The sequence below is a fragment of the Chiloscyllium plagiosum genome, unplaced genomic scaffold (genome assembly GCF_037043375.1).
Source record: "Chiloscyllium plagiosum isolate Xiang-an unplaced genomic scaffold, Cpla_swu_hap1 HiC_scaffold_19, whole genome shotgun sequence".
NCBI lineage: Eukaryota > Metazoa > Chordata > Chondrichthyes > Orectolobiformes > Hemiscylliidae > Chiloscyllium > Chiloscyllium plagiosum.
This window is the reverse complement of record NW_028270157.1, coordinates 54,719,964-54,747,898: the sequence shown is the minus strand read 5'-3', so window position 1 is coordinate 54,747,898 and position 27,935 is coordinate 54,719,964. Positions and strand designations below refer to the sequence as shown.

Here is a 27,935-nt window from a genome sequence, read left to right as displayed (position 1 = left end):
TCAGCAGCATTCTGCTTGGTAGCTAATACAAAGGTCTCAGAGACAGAAACCTTTGCTTTTCAGAGCTGCAGTTGTTTAGATCTCCTTCTCCAGCTGTATCTCTTTTGTGTCAAGGTATGAAAACTGGCACTTGATTTTCCACAGTGTTCCACCTGGATCTGTTGCCCCATGACAACCAGATCACATGGACCTGTCTCCTGGCACAGTCTTGCATGATTTCAATAACCCTTATTCAGGACATTGTATTTCACCATAAATTAGAGGAAACAAGCTAGAAACAAAAACCTCAAAGTCTCACATTTGTATCAACACTGAAAAATCCAAAATACTTTTTCACATCAGTCTGTTATCTAACATTATTACTATGCCAGTTCAATGTGCCTCACCAGATCTCCCTACAAGTCACTTGCTTAGGGCTGAGAACTCTAGAACTCAACGCCATCTATGATAAAGCAACCTGCTTAATTGGGACCTCAACCATCACCTTAAAAACATTCACTCCCTTGACGGGTGTCTATCATTTACAAGATGCATGGTAGCAACTTGCCAAAGTGTTTTCAACAGCATCATTCAAACTTTGAACTCGAATTGTGAAAAAGAAGAAAGGCATCATGCACATCAGAACAGTATCACCAGCCAGTACCCTTCAAAAGCACAGGTCGCTCTGACTTGAAAATACAATGCTGTTCTTCAGAGTCGCTGGTTAAAATCCTGGAAGCATTCTCTCCATAACAGCACTATGGGTGTTACCTATAAGGATTGCAGCAGTTCAAAGTGGCAGGTCACCACCAACTTCCCGACAGCATTTACATGTAGGCAATAAAGTTGACCTTACCACTAATGCCCACATCCTATAAATGCATTAAAAAAACTTGGCACTTTCTTCATAGCTCAGGCCTATTCAAATTGGCTGGATTATTACCTTAATGATGCCTTGCTGCCTCTTATCTTCCAGCATCACATTTTCACCCCTTCTCACACCCCTAGTGTTATTGCTTCTCTAAGTGAAAGGTTAGCCTTCACACAAGTGTGATCAGGTTAACACTTAAGTAAGTGCATGTACCTACTAGAGAAGGAGCAAACCCTGGGCTTCTCTTAGATAGAAGGCAGGGCAGGTGACTGAGGTGTCAGTGGGGGAACACTTTGGGGTCAGTGATCATAATTCTATTAACTTTTAAGCAAGATATGGGAAAGGGTAGACCTGATCTAAAAGTTAAAGTTCTAAATTGGAGGAAGACCAATTTTGATGGTATTAGGTAAGATAGTTGATTGTGACCAGATATTTGCAGGCAAAGGAATAAACGGAAACTGGGAACCTTCAAAAATGAGGCAACAAGAATCCAGGGACACTATGTTGCTGTTCGTGTGAAGAGCAAGACTGATAAGTGTAGGGAATGCCGAATGTCTGGAGAAATTGAGGCTCTGATCAAGAAACGCAAAAAAGTATATGTCACGTATACGTAGCATGGATTGAGGTTAATCCCTAGAAGTGTATAAGGGCAAAAGGAGTATACTGAAGAGGGAAAGCAGGAGGACAAAAAGGGGACATGAGATAGCTTTAGTAAGTAGGGTTGAGGAGAATCCAAAGAACTTCTACAAATACATTAAGGCCAAAAGGGTAACGAAAGAGAGAATAGGGCCCCTTGAAGATCAGCAAGGCCACCTATTTGTGGAAATACAGGAGAATGGTGAGATACTAAATGAATGTTTTACATCAGTGTTTACAGTGGAGAAGGATATGGAAGCTAGACAACTTGGGAAATAAATTGCGTCATCTTGAGAAGTGTACATTTACAGAAGAGATGGTGTTGAGTGTCTTAAAATGTATAAAGGTGGATAAATCCCCAGGACCTGATCAGGTGTACCCTAGAAGTCTGTGGGAAGGTGGGGAAGTGATCACTGGGCCCCTTGCTGAGATATTTGCATTATCGATAGCCAAAGGTGAGGTGCTGGAAGACTGGAGGTTGGCTAACGTGGTCCCACTATTTAAGAAAGGTGATAAGGAAAAGCCAAGGAACTACAGACTGGTGAGCCTGACATCGGTGGTGAGCGATTTGTTGGAGGGAATCCTGAGGATCAGGATTTACATGCATTTGGAAAGGCAAGAACCGATTAGGGATAGTCAACATAGCTTTGCGCATGGGAAATCCTGTCTCAATAACTTGAATGAATTTTTGAAGAAGTGACAAAGAAGACTGATAAAGACAAAGCAGTGTAGGACTTGCTGGAACACGAAAGAGGAATGAAAGAAGTGGGAGGATAGGAAAACAGGTAGTCACCTTCCATGTGCACATAGAGTCATAGAGGTTTACAGTATGGAAAAAAATCCTTCAGTTCAACTTTTCCATGCCGACCATATAGCCTAAATAAATCTAGTCCCACCTGCCAGCACTTGGCCCATATCTCTCTAAGCCCTTCCTATTCATATACCCATCCAGATGCCTTTTAAATGTTGTAATTGTACTAACCTCCACCACTTCCTCTGGCAACTCATTCCATATACGCACCACCCTCTGCTTGAAAACGTTGCCCCTGAGGTCCCTTTTATATCTTTCTCCGTTCACCCTGAACCTACACCCGCTAGCACTGGACTCTCCCACCCCAGGGAAAAGACCTTGTCTATTTACCCTATCCACACCCCTCATGATTTTATAAATCTCAGGAAGGTCACCCCTCAGCCTCCGATGCTCCAGGGAAAACAGCCCCAGCCTGTTCAGCCTCTCCCTGTAGCTCAAATCCTCCAACCCTGGCAACATCCTTGTAAAGCTTTTCTGAACCCTTTCAGATTTCACAACATCCTTCTGACAGGAGGGAGACCAGAATTTCACGCAATATTCCAAAAGTGGCATTACCAATGTCCTATTCAGCTGAAACATGACCTCCCAACTCCTATACTCAATACACTGAAAGGCAAGCACACCAAACACCTTCTTCACTATCCTATCTATCTGCAACTCCACTTTCAAGGAACTATGAACCTGCACTCCAAGGTCTCTTTAGCAATATCCATTCAACCTGCACTACTGTTCTTGCTCAGTCTGTTGCCTCTGCTGCTTTCAGGCTGGTTGGATCCTCTGAGTTCTTTTCACCCTGTGATGGTTCCCTTTCCTATCAAGATGTCACCACCTCCCAGCCAAATAAACAAAAGACGAGCAAAGAAAAGGCAGGGAGAGAAAAAGATGAGAAGAGGAATGAGAGGAGCAGCAATTGTAAGACAGAGTAGCATCAGATGCTCATGTTTGATGCATAATAGTGTAATAAATCATTTTTCTATTAACATTTTATGTATTTTCATATCTTGGGTTTACCAAAATGGCACAGACATGTGCAAATCTGGAAACCAAGATAGGGAAAAGTATAAAGACAGTAAACTGAAAGGCACAAACTCTCCAGTAACATAATGCTCCACAGCCAGACAGTCTGCAATTTTTATTTGACCTTTACATCAACTCAATGAGCGATTGATCCATTAAAATTTGTAGCCTTAATGGAGTACACATTAAAACTGTATCATCAGAATAATATCGTGTTTACACAGCATGATTGGGCTACAAATTTGAACCATTTAAAAAAATCATTAGTCAGAACCTAGGAAATACAGCTGTACAAAAATTATTAAAGTAGAACTAAATGCCACAATTCAAGCATCACGCATAAATTTATAATCTGCTTCAAACAGAAGTATAAAGGAATTTATAGCTCTAAAAATAACAACCAGGGAATGAGAGGTCATTTAATTGACTTCTATATGACCTCAACCACCTCTCAAATTACAGCAGCAAAATTGACCAAATATTAACCTGATATTTACTTAGTAGCAATGTGACTCTGAAAACTGAATAGTGCACACCTTACGCATTTAATGGCACAATGCCACCAAATGGTCAATCAAAATCAAGGATGATTCCAGGCAGCTACACATGGGGTAAATTGGACTTGAGCAGAAATACTTACACAAATTAAAACAGGATAACTCTCAGGAGAATAGAGTTATAAGGCAAATGCTACTGGTATAACCAAGCAGGCAGTTTAGTGTCTTTATAAATGTCAGTAAGTAGCCCAGAAAATTTCAGTTGTAAATGGGTGGCACAGTGGCTAGCACTGCTGCCTCACAGCACCAGGGACCCTGGCGCGATTCTGTCCTCAGGTGACTCTCTGTGTGGGGTTTGCACATCCTCCCTGTGTCTGCGTGGGTTTCCTCGAGGTGCTCTGGTTTCCTCCCACAGTCTAAAGATGTGCAGGCTAGGTGGATTGGCCATGGGAAATGCAGGGTTACAGGGTTAGGGTAGGGGAGGGTGGGATGCTCTCTGAAGGATCCGTGTGGGCCGAATGGCCTCCGTCCTCACTGTAGGGATTCTATGATGAATTGCATTGTTCAGGTCAAGATCACCATTTGCAATTTTGACAAACTGAACATGTAAAATGACACTAATTTTATTTTTGTTCCTTTTGCTCTCATCTTTCATACTTGGGTGCTAGTTATGGTCCTTCACTTTCTTAATTCTTTCCTGCCATTCACACTCCCTTCCTCGAAAATGTCTATGAACATGCGTGTGCCGATGCTAATTGTAGATCAACTACTGACAGCAACACTGCTCCGAGATTTCTGATATTAGTCTTAATGTCCATAACAATCATCTCCAAAACACCTGGCTTCCATTCACATCCCACCAATTTCCGTCATACTAAGGCATTAAGACTGTGTAATGTTGAGTTAGTGACTTGTCAGTAATATTCCATTCAAGTAAAAACATTACTGGAATACAATTTAAGTAAAATTATATTTTGTCCTAAATGTCTTACTCAATTTGGATGAAAACAACATGCCAGTAAGAAGCTAAGGTTAAACAAGTAGTGAATTCACTCAGAAACATGTCTGTTCATGCATTTTAAAGAAAATGCAGTTGTGAGAAGGAAAGCAATTGAAAATAAAAAAGAGTTTTCATGGCCTCTCTAAACAGGAATCATTCAGTACAGTGCTGCTCCAGGACAGCAACAACCCTACCTGAAAGGTATGTCTTTCCACTGCACCCAATTAGTGCCCCATTGGTCTCACCTTCATCACCAACAAAATGATGGACAGTGTGGTCACTACTGCAACAGCCTGTGTCTGGATTCGCAGTTTGGGTTCCACCAGGACCACTCGGCTCCAGATCTGTGACAGCCTGAGTCCAAAGATGGACAAAAGCTGAATTCCAAAGATATGGTGGCCTTGAGTGAGCGTGGCATCAAGGAGCCCAAGTAAAATGGAAGTTAATGGGAATCAAGTTAGAGCTTTTTATAAAGGCAGAAGTTGCTGGAAAAGCTCAGCAGGTCTGGCAGCATCTGTGAAGAGAAGTCAGAGTTAACGCTTCGGGAACGGTGACCTTTCCTCAGAACTTTCCTAGATGGGTGCAGCTCTAGCAATTGTCAATAAGATCAACACTATAAAGGATAAAGCAGCACATTGGATTGCACCTTACCCAATAGCTCAACATTCACTCTCTCCACAACTGACATAGTGGCAGCAAAATGCAATGCAGTAATACCCTTAGCTCCTTTGACAGCACCTCCCCAACCCATGATCTCCACCAGCTAGAAGGATACAGGCAGCAACTACACAAGCACACCATCAATTGCACACTCCTCTCCAAATCAAATACCATCCTGTCTTAGAAATGTTTTTAATTCCGTTGTGGAAAGTTGGCGTAGCTGGGTGACCAGCATTTAGTGCCCTTCCCAAGCTGCCCTTGAGAGGCTGATAGTGAGTTGCCTTGTTGAACTGTTGCAGTCCGTGTCCTATAGGTTGACCCATAATACCATTAGGGAGGGAATTCAGAATTCTGACCCAGTGACAGTGAAGGAACGGTGATATATTTCCAAGTCAGGACGATGAATGGCTTGGAGAGGAACTTGCAGGAGGTGGTGTTCCATGTATCTACTGACCTTGTCCTTCTAGATGCAAGTGGTCCTGGGTTTGGAAAGTACTGTCTAAGGATCTTTGGTGAATTTCTGCAGTGCATCTTGTGGATAGTCTTCACTGCTGCTACTGAACGTCAGTGGTGGAGGGAATGGATGTTTGTGGATGTGGTGCCACTCAAGCAGGATGCATTGCCCTGGATGGTGTCTGGCTTCTTGAGTAGTGTTGGAGTTGCACTCATCCAGGCAAGTGGGGAGTATTCTATCAGACTCCTGACTTGTGCCTTCTGAACAGGCTTTGGGGAATCAGAAAGCAAGTTAGTCACCACAGTATTCCGAGCCTCTGACCTGCTCTTGTAGCCACTGTGTTTATGTGGCCAGTCCAATTAGTTGTTGGTCAATGGTAAGTCCCAGGATGCCGATAGTGGGGGATTCAGTGATGGCAACACCATTGAATATCAAAGGGTGGTGGTTAGATGGTCTCTTATTGGAGATGGTCATTGCTTGGCATTTGTGCAAGATAAATGTTAGTTGCCACTTTTTAGCCACAGATGAATACATCCCTGCTTCTCCACTGGTATTTGACTGGACTCCTGAAACTCCCTCGTTAACAGTACAATAGATGGACCCATACCATATATACTGCACAGGTTCAAGAAAACAATTCACTACAATATTTCTCAAGGCCTACATGTCTTCGTATTACGAACAATGCCCACAGTTAACAAACAAATAGGAAAAAAATACTGCCTCAATTTTTTAAATTTTCAGACATTGAACAGGTACTTTCATCTTTTCATACCTATTGGCAAAGCGAAGCCAGAATACATTGTACGCATACAGCTGCAGAGGCTGGACTGAACGAAGTAGGACAATGTATCGGATGTCAAATTTAACCAATCCTTCCAAATCTTCTCTGTCAAACAGTACTGGATTCTCAATGTACTTGCATACCACCTGCGAACAATGAATACTGCATCATTACTGTAAAACTACCAAAACAGTTTCCTTCTCCCTCAGATGCCTTCTCTCATCTTGGAATTGGCTACCTCAATCTGAAACACACACTCTTCAGTATCTCCCGAAATGGCCAGACATGAAACCAGTGGGGGCAAGTGCTGACTGACGAACTGAGAACTGCAAAGCATATCACAAAGGCACTATCCAGGACAAATCAGTGATTGGTGATCCAACGTCAACTTACTTTTAGATACTCATTTTAATGTCACGAGACGTCCCAAGGTGCTTCAAACAAAACTGACACTGGGCAGATGTAGGAACATTGGGACAGGTGACAAATCAAGAGATAGGTTAGAAGAAATCACCTGAGGGAACATACGAGCCTACACACAAAACAGGAGTATAACTAAGTCATTCAACCCTGTGAGCCTGTTTGACTTTTCCCATAACTTCATGGTCGATCAGTTTGTGTTTTAAATTCTACAGGGGTCCCCAACTTATGAACGTCCAACTTACGGTTGCTTGCACTTACGAACAAAGTCACATAGTACCACTAATTTTAAGGAACCGACATGTGAACGCTTGCCAGTTCTTACAAATGGATATTTTATATTGGGTTCCAACCTGCTCTCAAATCAACTTACAAACAACCTCAGAAAAACGATCCATCGTAACCAGGGAAACTGTTTCTATGTTCCCATCTACCCCACTAACCTTTGATTTCCCTGTCGAACAAGAATCTATCTACACCTGCTTTGAAAATAATCAATGACCCCTTTCCATAGCTTCTGAGGCAGAGAGTTCCAAAATTGCACAACCCTCAGAGAAAATAAATCTCTTCCATGTTATCTTAAAGGGCGAACCCTAATTTTAAAACAGTGCCCCTAGTCCTGGACTCACCCACTGGAGGAAACGTCGCTTTCACGTCCACTTTATCAAGACTCTTCAGGATCTTGCACACTTCAATGTAGTCACCCCGCACTTTTCTCAACTCCAATGAAAATAAACCCAGTCTGTCCAGCCTCTCCTTGTAAGTCTGCCCTCTCATCCCAGGAACCAACCTAGTCTGACCTTACTAGGTGACCCTAGTCATCCCCTATTATTTTCTGCAATAACCTTTGAGCTCGGAGAGGGATTGAGTCCATGATTAGATTTAGATTTCTTACAGTGTGGAAACAGGCCCTTCAGCCCATCAAATCCACACCGACCCTCCGAAGAGCAACCCACCCAGACACATTCCCCTACATTTCCCTCTTCACCTAATACTACGGGCAATTTAGCATAGCCAATTCACCTAACCTGCACTTTCTTTTGGATTGTGGGAGGAAACCGGAGCACCCAGAGGAAACCCACAGGGAGAATGTGCAAGCTCCACACCCACAGGGAGAATGTGCAAGCTCCACACAATTGCCTGAGGCGGGAATTGAACTCGGGACTCTGGCACTGTGAGGCAGCAGTGCTAACCACTGTGCCATCGTGCCGCCCAATGGAGTTAGGAATGGAGATTGTAACAATGGCTGAAACCTTGCCCTTGGTCAACGCATCCATAATTAAATAATGAGGAAACAGCACGTACAATGTTGACTCTTCTCGTCTCCTGCCCAGTCAACAGAGGCCACCACAATACTCCTATCCCTACCCTATTTTAAACAGCACAGAAACAAAAGGATGGCTTGGTGTGCTTGACAGAGCATCACCCAACTTGATCTAGACCTTTCAAGCAGGCTGATGTTGTGTAAATAACCTCACAGTTCCAAAACTGAGCATACCTTTGGTGTACTCTCTCTTTGACGAATGATGTAGTTGAGGTTGTCAGTAATGTGTGTGTCGAGACCTCGAGCAAGATTCCAAGGCTTGCATATCCAGTGGTTGTCCTCTCCCCTAAGAAACAAGATGCAGGAAATGGAAGAAACATCTTCCAGTTTTCAGTTTTTTTGAGCAAAATATAGCAGCAACTTCAGGTACAGGCATTGGGGAGGCAATGACCTCTGTTAATCCAGAGACTCAGGTAATGCTCTGGATAGCCAGGTTCGAATCCCACCACAACAGGTTATGGAATTTTAATTCAATAACAATGTGGAATTAAGAGTCTAATAATGACCATGAATCCGTTGCTGATTATTGGAAAAAGCCTCTGGCTCACTAATGTCTTCAAGGCAAGTAAATTGTTGACCTTACCTATTCTGACCTAAATGTGACTCCAGACCCACACCAATATTGTTGATCCTCAACTGTCCTATGGGTAATTAGAGATGGGCAACAAATGCTGGCCTATCCAGTGACACAGTCATCTCGTGAATGAATTAAAAAAAGGAACACACAAACTGCAATGGTATGAACAACTAGATCTTTGTGGTGATGTTTAATATATAAGTGATATTCATTAAGGTGCTTCAGAGAAGTAATACCGGTCATGATATTATTCCAAGATGCTATTCATGTTCTCAGCTAAACAGCTGTTTTCATAAAATTATAATTGTCAAATCCCTCATAATCTGAAGGGGTTAAAGCACGAAATTACAGATTTTGCTTTTTCTTGCTGGATTTGCAGAAACATTTTAGGAAAATAGAATAATTGGAATGTGAGTAACTGGACACAACTCAAGGTGTGGAGGTGGGTTGTATTAATGAGCTTAGTTTTCCTGACACACATAATGTTAATTGGATTGGGACACTGCAATTCTGATAAATTACTATTCTTGATTAAAAGAGCACCTGGAAAGTTGAAAAAAAGTGGGACACAGGAGAAGGGGGAAAGAGGAGCAAGGAATGGGTGTGGTTTATTTATACTTGTCCATGTTAAATGCAGAAGTGAAAGCAAGAACACATGATATAATTATGGCCAGTATTGAAATGTCACAAGAATGTTTTAAATGTATATGGCATACTTTGTAATGCTAAGATGCATCTTCAAGCAACCTGATGGTGCTCTCCCTTGTAGACATAGTTACTTTGGTCAGCAAACTGAAGCATGATTCAATTTACAGTATTGAGCATCTTTAGATACTCGATACAGAAATGAGGAGGACGAAAAGTAGACCACTCCACTTTTGAACCTGCTCTACTATCCGTCCGTTGGATGCACGGGGAGCATCTTTATCATGTAATCCATAGTCAGAAAGTAAGTCTGTGATTATATAAATGCGTGAGAGAAATTTTGGCTCAAATTTTATAATCAAAGTCGGAAATTATTTCTGAAGAGGAACCTCCTGTTTACAAATGTCTTGAAACCCACAAATCCAGCATTACAGAAAATCACCACCAAAATGAGACTTCCTTTTAGCACTGACTAAATCCTGTACTTTAAATATCCAGCAGACACTTTGATAGTTATTATACCTTCCAGACCAAGAGCATTTGTTTAGAACTCTGCGGATTATTAAAAGTGAGAAAATCAAAACTCTCAGTTGTGAATATTTAAAGAAAGGCTTAATGGCTGAAAGCACAGGAAATGCTATAAAACTCCAGACTTACAGGGAAGGAGTGTCTGTCTGGATTTTGGTTAACTGTAAATTAATGGTGTTGGAGAATTGATGGGATTTTTGGTTTTGCTGTGCATTTTGAAATCTTTAACTGTATTATACATAGATGACAGGACCCAAAAGCCTTATTTAGCTTTGTTTATTTTTAAAAATATATTTTGTGTAATAAATTTCTGTTTTATCATTAAAACCAAATCTGCAGCCTGGCATGCTTATATTTCAGTGAAAGACCAGCACATTGACGTTGAAAGAGAATATGATCTGTTAGGCTAGAATTAATTCTGAGATCCAACTTGTACAGCAGTAATATCAACTGGAATCATCATAGTAGCTTAGAGTTTGCAATCACTCTTCAAACACACTAATCAATAAATCCACATCAAAGCATTTGGTCATAACAAAAGTCCTAGATACAATGTGATAAGCTTATGGAGATAATTGATGCTGCAACCCACAGACTGCAACAACCAGCTGTGATGATTCTGGGTCAGGAACGGAAGAAATGTGAAGCCCATCAGTCACAGCGTATATCAAAAATGAAACCTTAAGCATTTTGCCTGCATTTAAAGATCGCATAAAGGGTAGAAGTGGAAGACATCAACCTTCCCAAATGTCTAAAATAAAAATAAATGGCCAACAGATATCAAAATGACAACAAGATCATACTTGATTGCGATGAGTCATCGCCTCTAGGGTTTAGAGTCGAGTGTGGGGTACTGGAAAAGCACAGCAGGTCAGACAGCATCCGAGGAGCAGGAGAATCAATGTTTCGGGCAAAAGGAATGAGGCTGGGAGCCTCGGGGGTGGAGAGATAAGTGGGAGGGGGATGGGGATGGGGCTGTGGGGGGGGAGACAGTAACTGAGTGTGCAATAGGTGTTTGGAGGTGGGGGTGATGGTGATAGGTTGGAGAGGAGGGTGGAGCGGATAGGTGGGAAGGAAGATGGACAGGTAGGACAGGTCATGAGAGCAGTGCTGAGATGGAAGTTTGGAACTGGGATAAGGTCAGGGGAGGGGAAATGAGGAAACTGGTGAAATCCACACTGGTGCCATGGGGTTGGAGAGACCAGAGGCGGAAGATGAGGCGTTGGGTGGTAAGGGAGCGGCGATGGAGGCAGCCCAGGACCTGCATGTCCTCAGTGAAGTGGGAGAGGGAGTTGAAGTGTTTGGTCACAGGGCGGTAGGGCTGGCTGGTGTGGGTGTCCCAGAGAGGTTCGCTGAAGCGCTCTGTGAGTAGATGTCCTGTTTCCCCTTTTTACCTCCAGGATTTAACAGAGTCTAAGCGAACAAAATATGAAACTTACTGAAAAGGTATATGTGTTTTAATTTAACAATAAGTTCTTTTTCCTTTATGTCACAATTTAACTGTGAATTCAAGGAGTCTAAGTCTCACGTAATTGGCTGTAAACACTGACTCATCCACATTCTTACCAGTATTGTTGTAAATTCAACAAAACAAAGTTTTCAGCATTTCTTACCTGTCTGTGCGTTGTTGGTAGCAGCTAGTAAATTGAGGTAGCTCTGTGCAAAGGTTATAGGTAAGGGGCAGCCATCTTGGGCCATTCACTCCTCCAGTTCGTCTCGAAACAGCAGCCAAGCAATCCTTCACTGTCACCAGATTCTCACAAGGAAACTGATTCACTATAACATGGGGCCTCTGCTCACTCAAAGTCCTACAAATGTTTAACACAAATGTATAAAAAATATTATGGATGAGTTTGTAGATAATCAGCAAATCACCTATTTCATCCAGAAGTGTACCACTCTAAGGCTGGTACCTGAGCTTGGACATACTCCCAGATTGCAAAGGTCATAACCACTGAAGAAGAAAAAACACAAACATTTGTAGCTTTCAAAAAAACTTCAGTTGCCAATTTATTGGAGTCTTATTAATTTTTCTCCTTCGCAATAAGGCCTGTGTTATGGTTAGATAATTGGTAAAACTGTTTTAATTTCTCCATCTCCTCTTGTACCTTCCCTGCTTTATTTTGTGACTCCGTTATTGGAAAACAACTCAACTGATAGCATTTTGATTTTGGCTATCACATCCAAGTGATGGCCTCATGGTCAGTTTTGTCAGGCTGTCTGAATGGGGGCCATCGCACTAAAACACAATCCTGTGGTTAAGATACCCAGTCAGCATAGATGAGTTGGATCAAAGGGTTTGTTTCCATGCTGTACATCTCCATGCCTCTGTCTTCACTTATACTCACAGCAGCACATTCCCATGAGGGATGGCGATCAGAAATCATAAGCCTGAGTTGATTTCTTTCAGTGGAGAATGTGGTACAAACCAATGAGAGGGCAAAGATTCTATAGATGCCAGTCTTCAGCCAATTTTATTCATGGTTACCGATCCAGAAATCAAGGTGGCACGGTGGCTCAGTGGTTAGCATTGCTGCCTCACAGGGCCAGGGACCTGGGTTTGATTCCATCCTCGGGCGACTATCTGGGTGAAGTTTGCACATTCTCCCAGTGTTTGTGTGGATTTCCTCAGAGTGCTCCGGTTTCCTCCCACAAACCAAAAGATGTGCAGGTTATGTGGATTGGCCATGGTAAATTGCCCACAGTGTCCCGGATGTACAGGTAGATGGATTAGCCATGGGAAATGCAGGGTTACAAAGATGGGGTAGGAAGCTGGGTCTGGGTGGGATGCTCCTCAGAGGGTGGGTACAGACTTAATAGGCCAAAAGGCCTGTTTCCACACTCAAGGGAGTCTATGATTCCGACTTCATCACTATGTTAAGATCCAGGAACTCTAACAACATTGCGGGCAATTCACAAGGAGTTTAATGATTTAATACAGTGACAAATCAGTCATTAAGGGACACTCAGGATTCTGGTCTGGCCAGCGTCATCCAGTTCCTATGACTCATTTTAAAAAAAACAGCCTTTTCTTAATCAACTTTCTTGTGTGAAATACAACCACATAGCCCACAGTTTCAAAATTCAGAGGATTTTCATTCTGTCCAGATTTTCACTTTCTCATTCTAATTCCTTGGGCCTGTGAGCACAATGTTCTCAGCTGGAAATTCAGGCTACTAAGAATTTTGATTTGGGCTACAAAGTAAGATTCCGACTTTGGTGACAAATCAAATATCCTTCATCGAACGAATAGGTCGTGTGATCCTGCAGATCGGAGAGATTACATATTGTGCTTGAACTTGCGGAAACTATTTCAGACCAACAAAGTACTTTAGGTGTGAATGACCAGAGGCAGCTGTAAGACTAACAATGGTGATTTGAGAAGGGATAGTTCTGCTGATAACCAAAGTACCATGTTTGATAGATTGCGACTTTGGAAATCAAAGTATAAGGTTAGATGGATTACGACTTAGCTATTTTTGATAAATTACAATCCTCGATAAACAATAAAAGAGACTGCAAGAAGGAAATGGAAAGTTGAAAAAGCCAAGGTAAAGTTCGAGACACAATGTTTTGATGTGAGGAAGAGAGTGATGAAACGATAAGGACTGGGTGTGGTTTTTTTTGTACATGCAGCACTAAAAGTAAAGACAAGGGCATATGACTCATGATATAACGTCACACAAATGGTGTACATTTATGAGAGAAACTTTGTCACTTCAACATGCCTCTTGGAACAATCAGAGTGCACTGTCCCCTGCAAACATGCCTGTACTGATCAGTGAACTGCTGCTTGATTCAATTTGCAGTGGATTTGTGTGGAGTGACTTTCCATGCAACACAAGATCCATTTGAAATGGTTGCCAAATATTTCCTAATTATTTAAATAGAAGAAACAAGCATCTGTAATCTTTTAGTAAAGTGCATTTCACAGATGCTCGCGGTATCTTAAAACATTCAATATTATGTCTCTGAAAAGTTTTGTTGGGTCATAGTACTCCACGTAATCAGTGGCCAAATTGCACCAAACAAATCAGTCGGTTAGGCTCTTTTGGCACAGTGACAGTGTCCCTAGAAAGTCCAGATTCAAGTCCCACCCACACAAACATATGCCATAAAATGTCCAAATAGGCTTATTAAAAATAGTTACCATTTTAAAGGCAATACTCACTTGGGTTGTACCTAGGGCTTGCTAAGCCATGCATATTAGTAACAGTTAATATGTGAACGTTAGGCAATCCACTCAACATCATCAAATATGTCGTTTAGAACTCGACATGCTTGCTCATAATCAATGACAGGATAATTTTCCACTTGCTGGAGCCTCTCTCCCAACTTCAATGCTCCTTGGACGATCTCCAGCAATAGCTGGAATACGCATGCTCAGAAAGATGAAGAAGTCTGTGTGCAGTCTAATCTTCAATTTTCTTCTTAGAAGCTTACTCCAAAACAGATTCCTTCCCAACCTTTCAGTCCTTGCACTGTCTTCTACTTGTCTTTACTTGTCAGAGAAACTGAAGCAATGAGGTACAGCACACAACTTGCAGATGAGAAAATAAAAGGTTACCTGCTGCTCCCAAGCAGGTCACTGACATCTCAAGTCTTACAGAGTCATAGAAGTGTAGAATTCAGAAAAAGCCCTTTGGTCCATCAAGTTTCTTTCTTGATTATATGTTTTACTGAAATCTGTCTTTTGATTAATTTTTTAAAATATAAACCGTAGGTACTAGGTTAGCCTGGAGCACTGTTTTTGAGGGCAATAAGACGGTGTTATTTTCTGGGTTTGTAGATTGCGAAGGAGCTAAGATGGCCTTTAATAGAGTGATGTACTATTCCTGTCGAATGTGGGAGTTTAGAGAGAGTTTCCATGTTACCAATGATTATGTCTGCAGGAAGTATCTTTGGTTATGAATCCTCTCAGATTGCATGGATCAGTTGGAGTCGCACTTGGAGGCAATGAGGAATTTACAACAGCGAGGGGGTGTGATGGATGGCAGTTATAGGAACGGAGAAAAGCCGCAGATACAGTCAGGTAGATAAATTAACTCCAGGAAAGGTAGGAGAGGTAGGCAGGTGGTGCAGGAGTCTTCTGTGGCTATCCCCATTTCAAACAAGAATGCTGTTTTGGAAAATGTAGGGAGTGATGGACTCCAAGGGGAATGTAGCATGAACAGCCAAGTTTCTGGTATCGACGCACACTCCAATGCAATGAGGGGTACGTTGGGTTTCAAGCGCTTAATTGTGACAGGGTAGTCTCTAGTCAGAGGCACAGATAGATGTTTCTGTGGCCAGCAGTGAAAAACCAGAATGGTGTGTTGCCTCCCTGGTGCCAGGATGAAGGATGTCTCAGAGAGGGTGCAGAATGTTCTCAAGGGGGAAGAGGGACCAGCAGGAGGTCATTGTACACATTGGAACAAACAACATAGGAAGGGAAATAGATGAGATTCTGAAGGGAGAACATAGAAAGTTATGCAGGAGTTTAAAAAGGAGGTCCTCGAGGTGAGTAATATCTGGATCACTCCCGGTGCTACGAGCTAATGCCACAAGCAGGAATAGGAGGATAGAACAGATGAATGTGTGGCTGAGGAGCTGGCGTATGGGCGATGGGTTCACATTTTTGGATCATTGGAATCTATTCTGGGGTAGAACTGACTTGTACAAGAAGGATGGATTGCACCTGATTTGGAAGGGGACTAATATACTGGCAGGGAGATTTGCTGGAGCTGCTTGGAAAGAGTTAAACGAGTAAGGTGGGGGAAGGAACCCAGGAAAATAGTGAGGAAAGTACAGTTGGGAAAAGAAACGAGTCAAAAAGTCAGGGCAGGCAGGGCCAAAGCAGAGAACAAGGTAGGACTGATAAATTAAACTAGGTAAAAACAATGACTGCAGTTGCTGGAAACCAGATTCTGGATTAGTGGTGCTGGAAGAGCACAGCAGTTCAGGCAGCATCCGAGGAGTAATAATATCGACGTTTCGGGCAAAATTTCATCAGGAATACAGGCAGAGAGCCTGAAGGGTGGAGAGATAAGTGAGATTATTGGTGGTGGGAGTGGGGAGAAAGTAGCATAGAGTACAATAGGTGAGTGGGGGAGGGGATGAAGATGATAGGTCGGGAGCCGGGGGGGGAGGAGGGTGGAGTGGATAGGTGGAAAAGAAGATAAGCAGGTAGGACAAGTCATGGGGACAGTGCTGAGCTGGAAGTTTGTGACTGGGGTGAGGTGGGGGAAGGGGAAATGAGCAAACTGTTGAAGTCCACATTGATGCCCTGGGGTTGAAGTGTTCCGAGGCGGAAGATGAGGTGTTCTTCCTCCAGGTGTCTGGTGGTGAGGGAGCGGCGGTGAAGGAGGCCCAGGACCTCCATGTTCTTGGCAGAGTGGGAGGGGGAGTTGAAATGTTGGGCCACGGGGCGGTGTGGTTGATTGGTGTGGGTGTCCCGGAGATGTTCCCTAAAGCGCTCTGCTAGGAGGCGTCCAGTCTCCCCAATGTAGAGGAGACCGCATCGGGAGCAATGGATACAATAAATGATATTGGTGGATGTGCAGGTAAAACTTTGATGGATGTGGAAGGCTCCTTTAGGGCCTTAGATGGAGGTGAGGGAGGAGGTGTGGGCGCAGAGGAAGGTGTCAGGATGGGAGGGTGGGTTGTAGGGGGGCGTGGACCTGACCAGGTAGTCACGGAGGGAACGGTCTTTATGGAAGGCGGAAAGGGGTGGGGAGGGAAATATATCCCTGGTGGTGGGGTCATTTTGGAGGTGGCGGAAATGTCGGCGGATGATTTGGTTTATGCGAAGGTTGGTAGGATGGAAGGTGAGCACCAGGGGCATTCTGTCCTAGTTACGGTTGGAGGGGTGGGGTCTGAGGGCGGAGGTGCGGGATGTGAATGAGATGCGTTGGAGGGCATCTTTAACCATGTGGGAAGGGAAATTGTGGTCTCTAAAGAAGGAGGCCATCTGGTGTGTTCTGTGGTGGAACTGGTCCTCCTGGGAGCAGATACAGCGGAGGCAGAGGAATTGGGAATACGGGATGGCATTTTTGTAGGAGGTAGGGTGAGAAGAGGTGTAATCCAGGTAGCTGTGGGAGTTGGTAGGTTTGTAAAAAATGTCGGTATCATGTCGGTCGTCATTAATGGAGATGGAGAGGTCTAGGAAGGGGAGGGAGGTGTCAGAGATGGTCCAGGTGAATATAAGGTCAGGGTGAAATGTGTTAGTGAAGTTGATGAATTGTTCAACCTCCTCGCGGGAGCACGAGGTGGCGCCAATGCAGTCATCAATGTAGCGGAGGAAGAGATGGGGAGTGGTGCCGGTGTAATTACGGAAGATAACTGCTCTACGTAGCCAACAAAGAGACAGGCATAGCTGGGGCTCATACGGGTGCCCATGGCTACCCCTTTGGTCTGGAGGAAGTGGGAGGATTCAAAGGAGAAATTGTTAAGGGTGAGGACCAGTTCAGCCAAACGAATGAGAGTGTCGGTGGAAGGGTACTGTTGGGGACATCGGGAGAGGAAGAAACAGAGGGCTTGGAGGCCCTGGTCATGGCGGATGGAGGTGTAGAGGGATTGGATATCCATGGTGAAGATGAGGCATTGGGGGCCGGGGAAACAGAAATCTTGGAGGAGGCAAGGGCGTGGGTGGTGTCTCGAACGTATGTGTGGAATTCTTGGACTGGGGGGATAGGACAGTGTCGAGGTTGGTAGAAATGAGTTCAGTGGATCAGGATCATGCTGAGACAATGGGTTGGCCGGGGTGGTCAGGCTTGTGGATCTTGAGAAGGAGGTAGAACCGGGCAGTGCGGGGTTCCCGGACTATGAGGTTGGAAGCTGTGGGTGGGAGATCTCCTGAGGTGATGAGGTTCTGTATGATCTGGGAGATAATGGTTTGGTGATGGGGGGTGAGCTCATGGTCGAGGGGCGGTAGGAAAAGGTGTCCTCGAGTTGGCGTTTGACTTCAGCGGTGTAGAGATCAGTGCGCCAGACTACCACTGCGCCCCCTTTATCTGCTGGCTTGATGGTGAGGTCAGGATTGGAGCAGAGGGATTGGAGGGCTGCGCGTTGTGAGGGTGAGAGGTTGGAGTAGGGGAGGGGGGTAGACAGGTTGAGGCAGTTAATGTCCCAGCGGCAGTTGGAAATGAAGAGGTCGAGGGAGGGTAATAGGCCAGCACGGAGTGTCCAGGTGGCTGCAGTGTGTTGGAGGTGGGCGAAGGGGTCCTCAGAAGGTGGGCGGGAGTCCTGATTGTTAAAGTTAGCTTGGAGGCGGAGGAAGAAGTGTTCGATGTCACAGCGTGTATTAAATTCATTGATGCGTGGACGAAGGGGGATGAAGGTGAGTCCTTTTATTTCAATGCAAGAGGCCTAACACGGAAGGCAGATGAACTCAGGGCATGGTTAGGAACATGGGACTGGGATATCATAGCAATTACAGAAACATGGCTCAGGGATGGACAGGACTGGCAGTTTAATGTTCTAGGATACAAATGCTACAGGAAGGATAGAAAGGGAGGCGAGAGAGGAAGAGAAGTGGAGTTTTTGATAAGGGATAGTATTACAGCTGTGCTGAGGGAGGACATTCCTGGAAATAGGTCCAGGGAAGTTATTTGGGGGGAAATAAGAAAGGGATGATCACCTTATTGGGATTGTATTATAGACCCACTAATAGTCAGTGGGAAATTGAGAAACAAATTTGTAAGGAGATCTCAGTTATCTGTAAGAATAATAGGGTGGTTATGGTTGGGGATTTTAACTTTCCAAACATAGACTGGGACTGAATAGTGTTTAGGGTTTAGATGGAGAGGAATTTGTTAAGTTGTATACAAGAACATTTTCTGATTCAGTATGTGGATGTACGTACTAGAGAAGGTGCAAAACTTGACCTACTCTTGGGAAACAAGGCAGGGTAGGTGACTGAGGTGTCAGTGGGGGAGCACTTTGGGGCTAGCAACCATAATTCTATTAGTTTTAAAATAGTGATGGAAAAAAATAAACCAGATCTAACAGTTGAAGTTTTGAATTGGAGGAAGGCTAATTTTGAGATTATTAGGTAAGAGCTTTCAGAAGCTGATTGGGGGCAGATGTTTGCAGGTAAAGGGACGGTTGGAAAATGGGAAGCCTTCAAAAATAAGATAACGAGAGTCCAGAGACAGTATGCTCCTGTTAGGGTAAAAGGAAAGGCTGGTAGGTATAGGGAATGCTGGATGACTAGAGAAATTGAGGTTGTGGTTAAGAAAAAGGAGGAAGCATATGTCAGGTATAGACAGGATAGATCGAGTGAATCCTTAGAAGAGTATAAAGGAAGTAGGAGTTTACTTAATAGGGAAATCAGGAGGGCAAAAAGGGTCATGAGATAGCTTTAGCAAATAGAATTAAGGAGAATCCAAAGGGTTTTTATAAATAATTAAGGACAAAAGGGTAACCAGAGAGAGAATAAGGCCCTTCAAAGATCAGTAAGGCAGCCTGTGTGTGGAGTCACAGGAGATGTGGGAGATACTAAATGAGTATTTTAGATCAGTGTTTACTGTGGAGAAGGATATGGGAGGTGTAGAATGTGGGGAAATAGATGGTGACATCTTGAAAAATGTCCATATTACAGAGAAGGTGGTGCTGGATGTCTTGAAACGTACAAAAGTGGATAAATCCCCAGGACCTGATCACGTGCACCCTGGAATTCTATGGGAAGGCAGGGAAGAGATTGCTGGGCCCCTTGCTGAGATATTTGTATCATCGATAGTCACAGTGAGGTGCCGGAAGACTTGAGTGTGGCTAACATGGTGCCCCTATTTAAGAAAGGTGGTAAGGAAAAGCCAGGGAACTATAGACCAGTGAGCCTGACATCGGTGGTGGGCAAATTGTTGGAGGGAATCTTGAGGGACAGGATGTATATGTATTTGGAAAGGCAAGGACTGATTAGGGATAGTCAACATGGCTTTGTGCGTGGGAAATCATGTCTCATAAATTTTCTTGAATTTCTTGAACAAGTAACAACTACGATTTGATGAGGGCAGGGCAGTGGCCATGATCTATATGGGTTTCAGTTAGATCTCATGGAATACAGGAATACAGAACTGGCTCGAAAGGTAGAAGACAGGGGGTGGTGGTGGAGGGTTGTTTTTCAGACTGGAGGCCTGTGACCAGTGGCGTACCACAAGGATCAGTGCTGGGTCCACTGCTTTTCGCCATTTATTGAAATGATTTGGATGTGAACATAGGAGATGTAGTTAGTAAGTTTGCAGATTACACCAAAATTGGAGGTGTAGTGGACAGCGATGAGGGTTACCTTAGATTACAATGGGATCTTGATCAGATGGGACAATGGGCTGAGGAGTGGCATATAGAGTTTAATTTCGATAAATGCGAAGTGGTGCATTTTCGGAAAGCAAACTTTAGCAGGACTGACACACTTAATGGTAAGGTCCTAGGGAGTGTTGCTGAACAAAGAGACCTTGGAGTGCAGGTTCATAGCTCCTTGAAAGTAGAGTCGCAGGTAGATAGGGTAATGAAGGCGGCATTTGGTATGCTTTCCTTTATTGGTCAGAGTATTGAGCACAGGAGTTGGGAGGTCATGTTGTGGCCGCAAAGGACGTTGGTTAGGCCACTGTTGGAATATTGTGTGCAATTCTGGTCTCCTTCCTATTGGAAGGATGTTGTGAAACTTGAAAGGGTTCAGAAAAGATTTACAAGGATATTGCCAGGGTTGGAGGATTTGAGCTATAGGGAGAGGTTGAATAGGCTGGGGCTGTTATCCCTGGACCATTAGAGGCTGAGGGGTGACCTTATAGAGGTTAATAAAATCATGAGGGGCATGGATAGGATAAATAGTCAAGGTCTTTTCCCTGGGGTGAGGGAGTCCAGAAATAGAGGGCATAGGTTTAGGGTAGAGGGGAAAGAATTAAAAGGGACCGAAGGGACAACTTTTTCATGCAGAGGGTGGTGTATGTATGGAAGTGGTGGAGGCTTGTACAATTACAAAATTTAAAAGGCACCTGGATGGGTATGAATCGGAAGGGTTTAGAAGGTATGGGCCAGGTGCTGGCAAATGGGACTAGATTAGGTTCAAATATCTGGTCAGTATAGACCAGTTGGACTAAAGTGTCCTCTTCCGCACTGTACATCTCTATGACTCCATGACCAGTCAAAAACAACTACATAACTATTTAAATCTCATTTTCCAGCATTTGGCTGTAACCTTGTAGGCTTTGGAGTCACAAGTCCACTTGCAAATACTACTTTCTGTCTCCATTACCTTCGCAGGCAGAGAGGTCTAGATTCCCACTCGTCTCTGGGTAATAAAATGTCATCTCACGTCTCTTCTAAATCTTATGCCCCTATCCTTAAAGTTGTGTCCCTTGGGCACTGATCGCTCCACCAAGGGGAAATGTTATTTCCTGTGTACACTCTCTATGATTCCTTAAATTAACACATCTCATTCTGCAAGCTTTGACAAAGGGTCAGTTAGACTCAAAACGTCAGCTCTTTTCTCTCCTTACAGATGCTGCCAGACCTACTGAGAGTTTCCAGCATTTTCTCTTTTGGTTTCAGATTCCAGCATCCGCAGTAATTTGCTTTTACCCAATCCATCCAATCTCTCTTTGTAACTAAAACTCTCCAGACCAAGGAACAACTGGTAAACCTCCTCTGCACTCTCTCCAGTGCTATCACATCCCTCCTATCATAGAACATAGAACATAGAACATAGAAGAATACAGCGCAGTACAGGCCCTTTGGCCCTCGATGTTGCGCCGATCCAAGCCCACCTAACCTATACTAACCCACTATCCTCCATATACCTATCCAATGCCCGCTTAAATGCCCATAAAGAGGGAGAGTCCACCACTGCTACTGGCAGGGCATTCCATGAACTTACGACTCGCTGAGTGAAGAACCTACCCCTAACTTCAGTCCTATATCTACCCCCCCTTAATTTAAAGCTATGCCCCCTTGTAATACCCGACTCCATACGCGGGAAAAGGTTCACACTGTCAACCCTATCTAACCCCCTAATCATCTTGTACACCTCAATCAAGTCACCCCTAAACCTTCTTTTCTCTAATGAAAACAGCCCCAAGTGTCTCAGTCTTTCCTCATACGATCTTCCTTCCATACCAGGCAACATCCTGGTAAACCTCCTCTGCACCCGTTCCAGTGCCTCCACATCCTTCCTATAGTATGGCGACCAAAACTGCACACAATATTCCAGATGAGGCCGCACCAGAGTCTTATACAACTGCATCATGACCTCAGGACTCCAGAACTCAATTCCCCTACCAATAAAAGCCAGTACGCCATATGCCTTCCTCACCACACTATTTACCTGGGTGGCAACTTTCAGAGATCTGTGTACATGGACACCAAGATCCCTCTGCTCATCCACACTACCAAGTATCCGACCATTAGCCCAGTACCCCATCTTTTTGTTATTCTTCCCAAAGTGAATCACCTCACACTTAGCTACATTGAATTCCATTTGCCACCTTTCTGCCCAGCTCTGCAGCTTCTCTATATCCTGCTGTAACCTGCCACATCCTTCCTCACTGTCAACAACTCCTCCGACTTTCGTATCATCCGCAAACTTGCTCACCCAACCTTCTAACCCCTCTTCCAGGTCATTTATAAAAATGACAAACAGCAATGGTCCCAAAACAGATCCTTGCGGAACACCGCTAGTGACGGCACTCCATGAAGAAACTTTGCCATCCACTACTACCCTCTGTCTTCTTCCATCCAGCCAATTCCTAATCCAAACCTCCAACTCACCCTCAATGCCATATCTCCGTATTTTCTGCAATAGCCTACCATGGGGAACCTTATCAAACGCCTTACTAAAATCCATATATACCACATCTACCGCTTTCCCCTCATCAACCTCCTTCGTCACCTTTTCAAAGAATTCAATAAGGTTTGTGAGGCACGACCTGCCCTTCACAAAACCATGCTGACTATCCTTGATCACATTATTCCTATCCAGATGTGCATAAATCCTATCCCTTACTATTCTCTCTAAGACTTTGCCCACAATAGAAGTGAGACTCACCGGCCTATAGTTACTAGGGTTATCCCTACTCCCCTTTTTGAACAAGGGAACCACATTTGCTATCCTCCAGTCTTCTGGCACTACTCCTGTAGACAAAGAGGACATAAAGATCAAGGCCAATGGCTCTGCAATCTCCTCCCTTGCTTCCCAGAGAATCCTAGGATAAATGCCATCAGGCCCAGGGGACTTATTTATTTTCACCTTTTCCAGGATTTCCAACACCTCTTCTCTACATACCTCAAAGCCATCCATTCTACTTATTTGTGTCTCAGTATTCACATCGACGACAATGCCCTGTTCCTGAGTAAATACTGAAGAAAAGTATTCATTCAGTGTCTCCCCAATCTCTTCCGCCTCCACACGCAACTTCCCACTACTATCCTTGACTGGACCTATTCCTACCTAGTCATTCTTTTATTCCTAACATACCTATGGAAAGCCTTAGGGTTTTCCCTAATCCTACCGACTAAGGACCTTTCATGTCCCCTCCTTGCTGCTCTTAGCTCTCCAGAACCGCATACTTCTTTAAGAGATTCTTTCCCGGCCTCCCCCATCCCACCCCTCAAGAACACACAATATGAGGTTGTTTTAACAACATGTGGAGGAATTCTCCCTTCCAGCAAAGGTGAAGCTGAGTACCAGAGATGGTTAACTTTATTTCAGCCCTGTCTTTCTGCAAACGTTCATGGAAGAATAGAGAATGTGAATGGAGATTGGCACTCTATCAACCTGAGATGGATTCAAACCTTCAGTTAATATAGATGCGAGACAATCCAGTGCACTAGTCTTCTTAGTCCATTATGTTGAAACCCAAGCTAGTTTCAGCATGCAACTGAAAAACTGGGAAGACATTAGTTGGAAATGCTCCTCTGTTTGAACATTACACTGACCTGTAGTCTTTGAAGTGGCGGTACAAGTAAAGAATGTCTGCCTCACTTTCATTTTCTGTGAACTCAAAACGTGGGGAATTCAAGTTGTCTAACACTTGCTTTAATTCTGTATACACTCTGCACAAAAAAAGTGGAAAAGATATTATAAACATATAAACCAGAAATGATTCAGTGACTCTGATCGATGTGTTTCAAATTGAGACAAGAGAATCAATCTAATCAACTTCCAAGTACATGTTTAATAGGGTTAATGAATTTGAAATCAAGATAAAAGAAACATGTATAGGGCCTAATGTACTTGATCCAAATCACACCTGATTTGCTACCTGCAAACTATCAATCCCATTATCATATCCTTAGGAATACAAGAGGTTATAATAATATTCTTCCTATAACTTGTGGGGTGGCTCAGTGGCTAGCAATGCTGCCTCACAGCACCAGGGACCCTGGTTCGATTCTAGCCTCAGGTGACTGTGTGGAGTTTGCACATTCTCCCCGTGTCTGCGTGGGTTTCCTCCGGGTGCTCCGATTTCCTCCCACAGTCCAAAGATGTGTAGGCCAGGTGAATCGACCATGCTAAATTGCCGATGTGTTAGGTACATTAGTCAGAGGGAAATGGGTCTGGGTGGGTTACTCTACGGAGTGTCAGTGTGGACTTGTTGGGCCAAAGGGCCTGTTTCCACACTGCGGAACCTTTTGTTATTATTAAGCTGGAGAGGGCTCAGATGAGATTTACCAGGAATGATGCTGGGAATGGAGGGTTGAATAATGGGGAGAGGCTGGTTAGGCTGGGACCTTTTTCCACGGGAGTGTAGTAGCTTAAGGGGTGACTTTATCTAAGTTTATAAAATCATGAGGGATATGGATGAGGTGAATGGCAGGTGCCTTTTCCTGAAGGAGGAGGATTTTCAGACGAAGGGGCATATTTTTTAGGTGAAAGGAGAAGGGTTTGAAAAGGCCATGCGTGGCAACTTTTTTCATTAAACACAGTGGTTCATGTGTGGAATGAATTTCCAGAGGAAATGGAGGATGTGAGTACAGTTACAACATTTAAAAGACATTTAGGCTGGTATAAGAATAAGAAACATTGGGAGGGATATGGACCAAACGCAGGCAGGTGGGACTATTTTCGCTTGGAATTATGGTCAGCATGGACTGGTTGGACTGAAGGGTCTGTTTCTGTGACTCTATGACTCTAGGTCATCCAACATGAGCCTGCTCCATCATTCAGTGAGTTCAGGTTGATCTGTATCACAACTTCATCTACCTGTCTCGACTCCATAACCCTCAATACTATAGTCTGAGGAAAAATCAAATGGTTAAGAAACTACTTTAAAGGTGTGTCACTACAACCACTGGGACATGTTTAACAGATAAGTAATTGAAGCCAAAGCATGCAGACAACATTAACACTGGAGGCTCTTTTCCTTCACCCAGAGAGAAATTAATTCTCTGCCACAAAGCTGTTGACAAGCAGGAGGCTGGAAGAACACAGCAAGCCAGGCAGCATCAGAAGGTGGAGAAGTCGACATTTTGGGTGTAACCCTTCCTCAGGATTGGGGGTGCTGAAACATTAAGGGTTTTCAAACCATTATGTATAGTTGTTAGCACTGCAGGGATCAAAGAGTATGAGGAGAAAGCAAGAATAGGGTACTGAGTAGGGTAATCAGCCATGTTCATTTTGAATGACAGAGCAGGCTCAAAGGGCCAAATGGCTTACCACTGTACCTCCAGTCTAAGAGTCTGATTGGTGAAGGGGAAGGGGATTCCTTGCAACTATCTGCAGCTTTGCTAAGCACGCTGTCCTCAATTATGAAGGTACAAATCACACAACACCAGGTTATAGTCCAACAGGTTGAATTGGAAGCACTAGCTTTCGGAGCACCTCTCCTTCAATAGGTGGTTGTGGAGTACACGATTGTAAGACACAGAATTTATAGCAAAAGTTTACAGTGGGATGTAACTGAAATTATACATTGAAAATACCTTGATTGTTTAAGTTTCTCATCTGTGAGAACGACCGTGTTAGTTTCACTTCTTTCATGTGTAAATCGCAAAACGTTTTTTTAGAAGTTACATTCTCAAGTGAAACTAACACAGTTATTCTCACAGATGAGAAACTTAACAAACAATCAAGGTATTTTTCAATGTATAATTTCAGGTACATCACACAGTAAACTTTTGCTATAAATTCTGTGTCTTACAATCGTGTACTCCACAACCACCTGATGAAGGAGCGGCGCTACGAAAGCTAGTGTGCTTCCAATTAAACCTGTTGGACTATAACCTGGTGTTGTGTGATTTTAAAGTTTGTACACACCAGTCCAACAACAACTCACTTATGAAGGGTAGTGTCACTTACACCTGGGGGTAGAAAGGGTGATTTCAAAACAAGTGACCATAGAGTGATCTCTCAAGTGGCTTCTCAACTGGAGTGCAGGAAATTAAAAATGGAAAGCTCAGATAAGAGATAAACCAGGGTCTTAGAACTGGCAGCTCAAGCTACCTGAACACAAAACTGTCAAGGGCATGGAATAAGTGAGTCTTGCTATCTGCAGGGATTAATACAGAGGAGTTTCCAACACCCCGAAGGGAGGTTCTTGCTGTTGTTAAAAAAAACACACAAGATTATCTCAGTAAGTTACCTATAGGATCACAATGTTATTATCAACTTGCAGCAAAATTTAGAACTACAAAAATATTTATACATACTTGAAAATTTTATCTTTCTGATAAACTGAAGGTTCTATTGGAAGTGGCAAAAGTTCTTTATTGTCCGCGAGAACAGTCTGAAATTCAGGAAGTGCACCATGTTATGCTTTGGAAATATAAACAGTGAACACCACTGACAATATATTGAAAGTCAATTTACAAAGAACCAACTGCTACACATCAGCAGAAGTAGGCTAAATCTACAGTAATTGGGATGGTTAGATTTTTCAAAGTTAGAAGTCACACAACACCAGTTTAAAGTCCAACAGGTTTATTTGAAAACACAAGTTTTGTCAGGTGAAGTGCTCTGAAAACTTGTGACTTCAAGTAAACCTGCTGGACCATAACCTGGTGTCATGTGACTTCTGACTTTACCCACCCCATTCAAACACTGGCACCTCCACATCATAGATTCTTCAAGCCAGTGAGTGAATAAATAAACTTCAAACGTCACTCTTAGGGCTCAGGTTTGGCTCGGTAGATAAGGCACAAGAGCAAAATATGCTCTGCAAGAGGTCAATACTTCAGAAGTGGGAGGAAATATGAGACAAAGATTTCCATCACATTCAATAATATGTTTGCTAACAGCTAAATAGTACAGCAAAACCTGGAGAAGTTGATATGTAAAAGATTAAATGCAGTGTCACAACGATGCTGCGTTCAGATTGCCAAGGTGCAAAATACCAAAGGAATAATTTCTCGATTTACTGATTGATCAATCAGTCAAACTAATTCAATGCTTACCTTGTAATAGGCATCTGGAGGTTCACTGATACTGGCATTAATTTCTCTCAAATCTGCTGGCTCCCATGGCAAGAGCCTGCATTTTCTGATGAGGGGATTTTGTTCGCCATGGGCATGATCCCACGTTACCTCTTCTACAAGAAATATTCAAAGAAGGATTCAAATGCGAGTCACATACAACCCATTCCTTTTACATCTTATTTTCAACACGTTTGTCAAACTTTTTAAAGAACATCACAATGTAAATACTTATTTACCAAGTAAGAACAATATATACACAAGATGTGCTGTACGCTTACACTGAATGGGGAACTAAATTACATTAACAGTCCTAGCCAAGTCACCTCATAGTTTACATGATGGCAAAC

At 43.4% G+C, this 27,935-nt stretch overlaps 1 protein-coding gene across 3 annotated transcripts in view; it reads right to left on the bottom strand.

Moving 5' to 3' along the window:
* The window catches only part of ttll12 (tubulin tyrosine ligase-like family, member 12), a 69,920-nt gene that overhangs the window by 20,453 nt on the left and 21,532 nt on the right, over positions 1-27,935 (bottom strand). For all 3 annotated transcript variants that reach the window (XM_043709196.2, XM_043709198.2, XM_043709197.2), the window contains exons 5-10: positions 27,568-27,701; positions 26,824-26,900; positions 24,112-24,228; positions 11,817-12,011; positions 8,628-8,739; positions 6,701-6,855 (exon numbers count right to left, since the gene is read on the bottom strand). In XM_043709196.2, the coding sequence (XP_043565131.2) occupies positions 6,701-6,855; positions 8,628-8,739; positions 11,817-12,011; positions 24,112-24,228; positions 26,824-26,900; positions 27,568-27,701 (790 nt within the window). The remainder of the gene's footprint in view (positions 1-6,700; positions 6,856-8,627; positions 8,740-11,816; positions 12,012-24,111; positions 24,229-26,823; positions 26,901-27,567; positions 27,702-27,935) is intronic.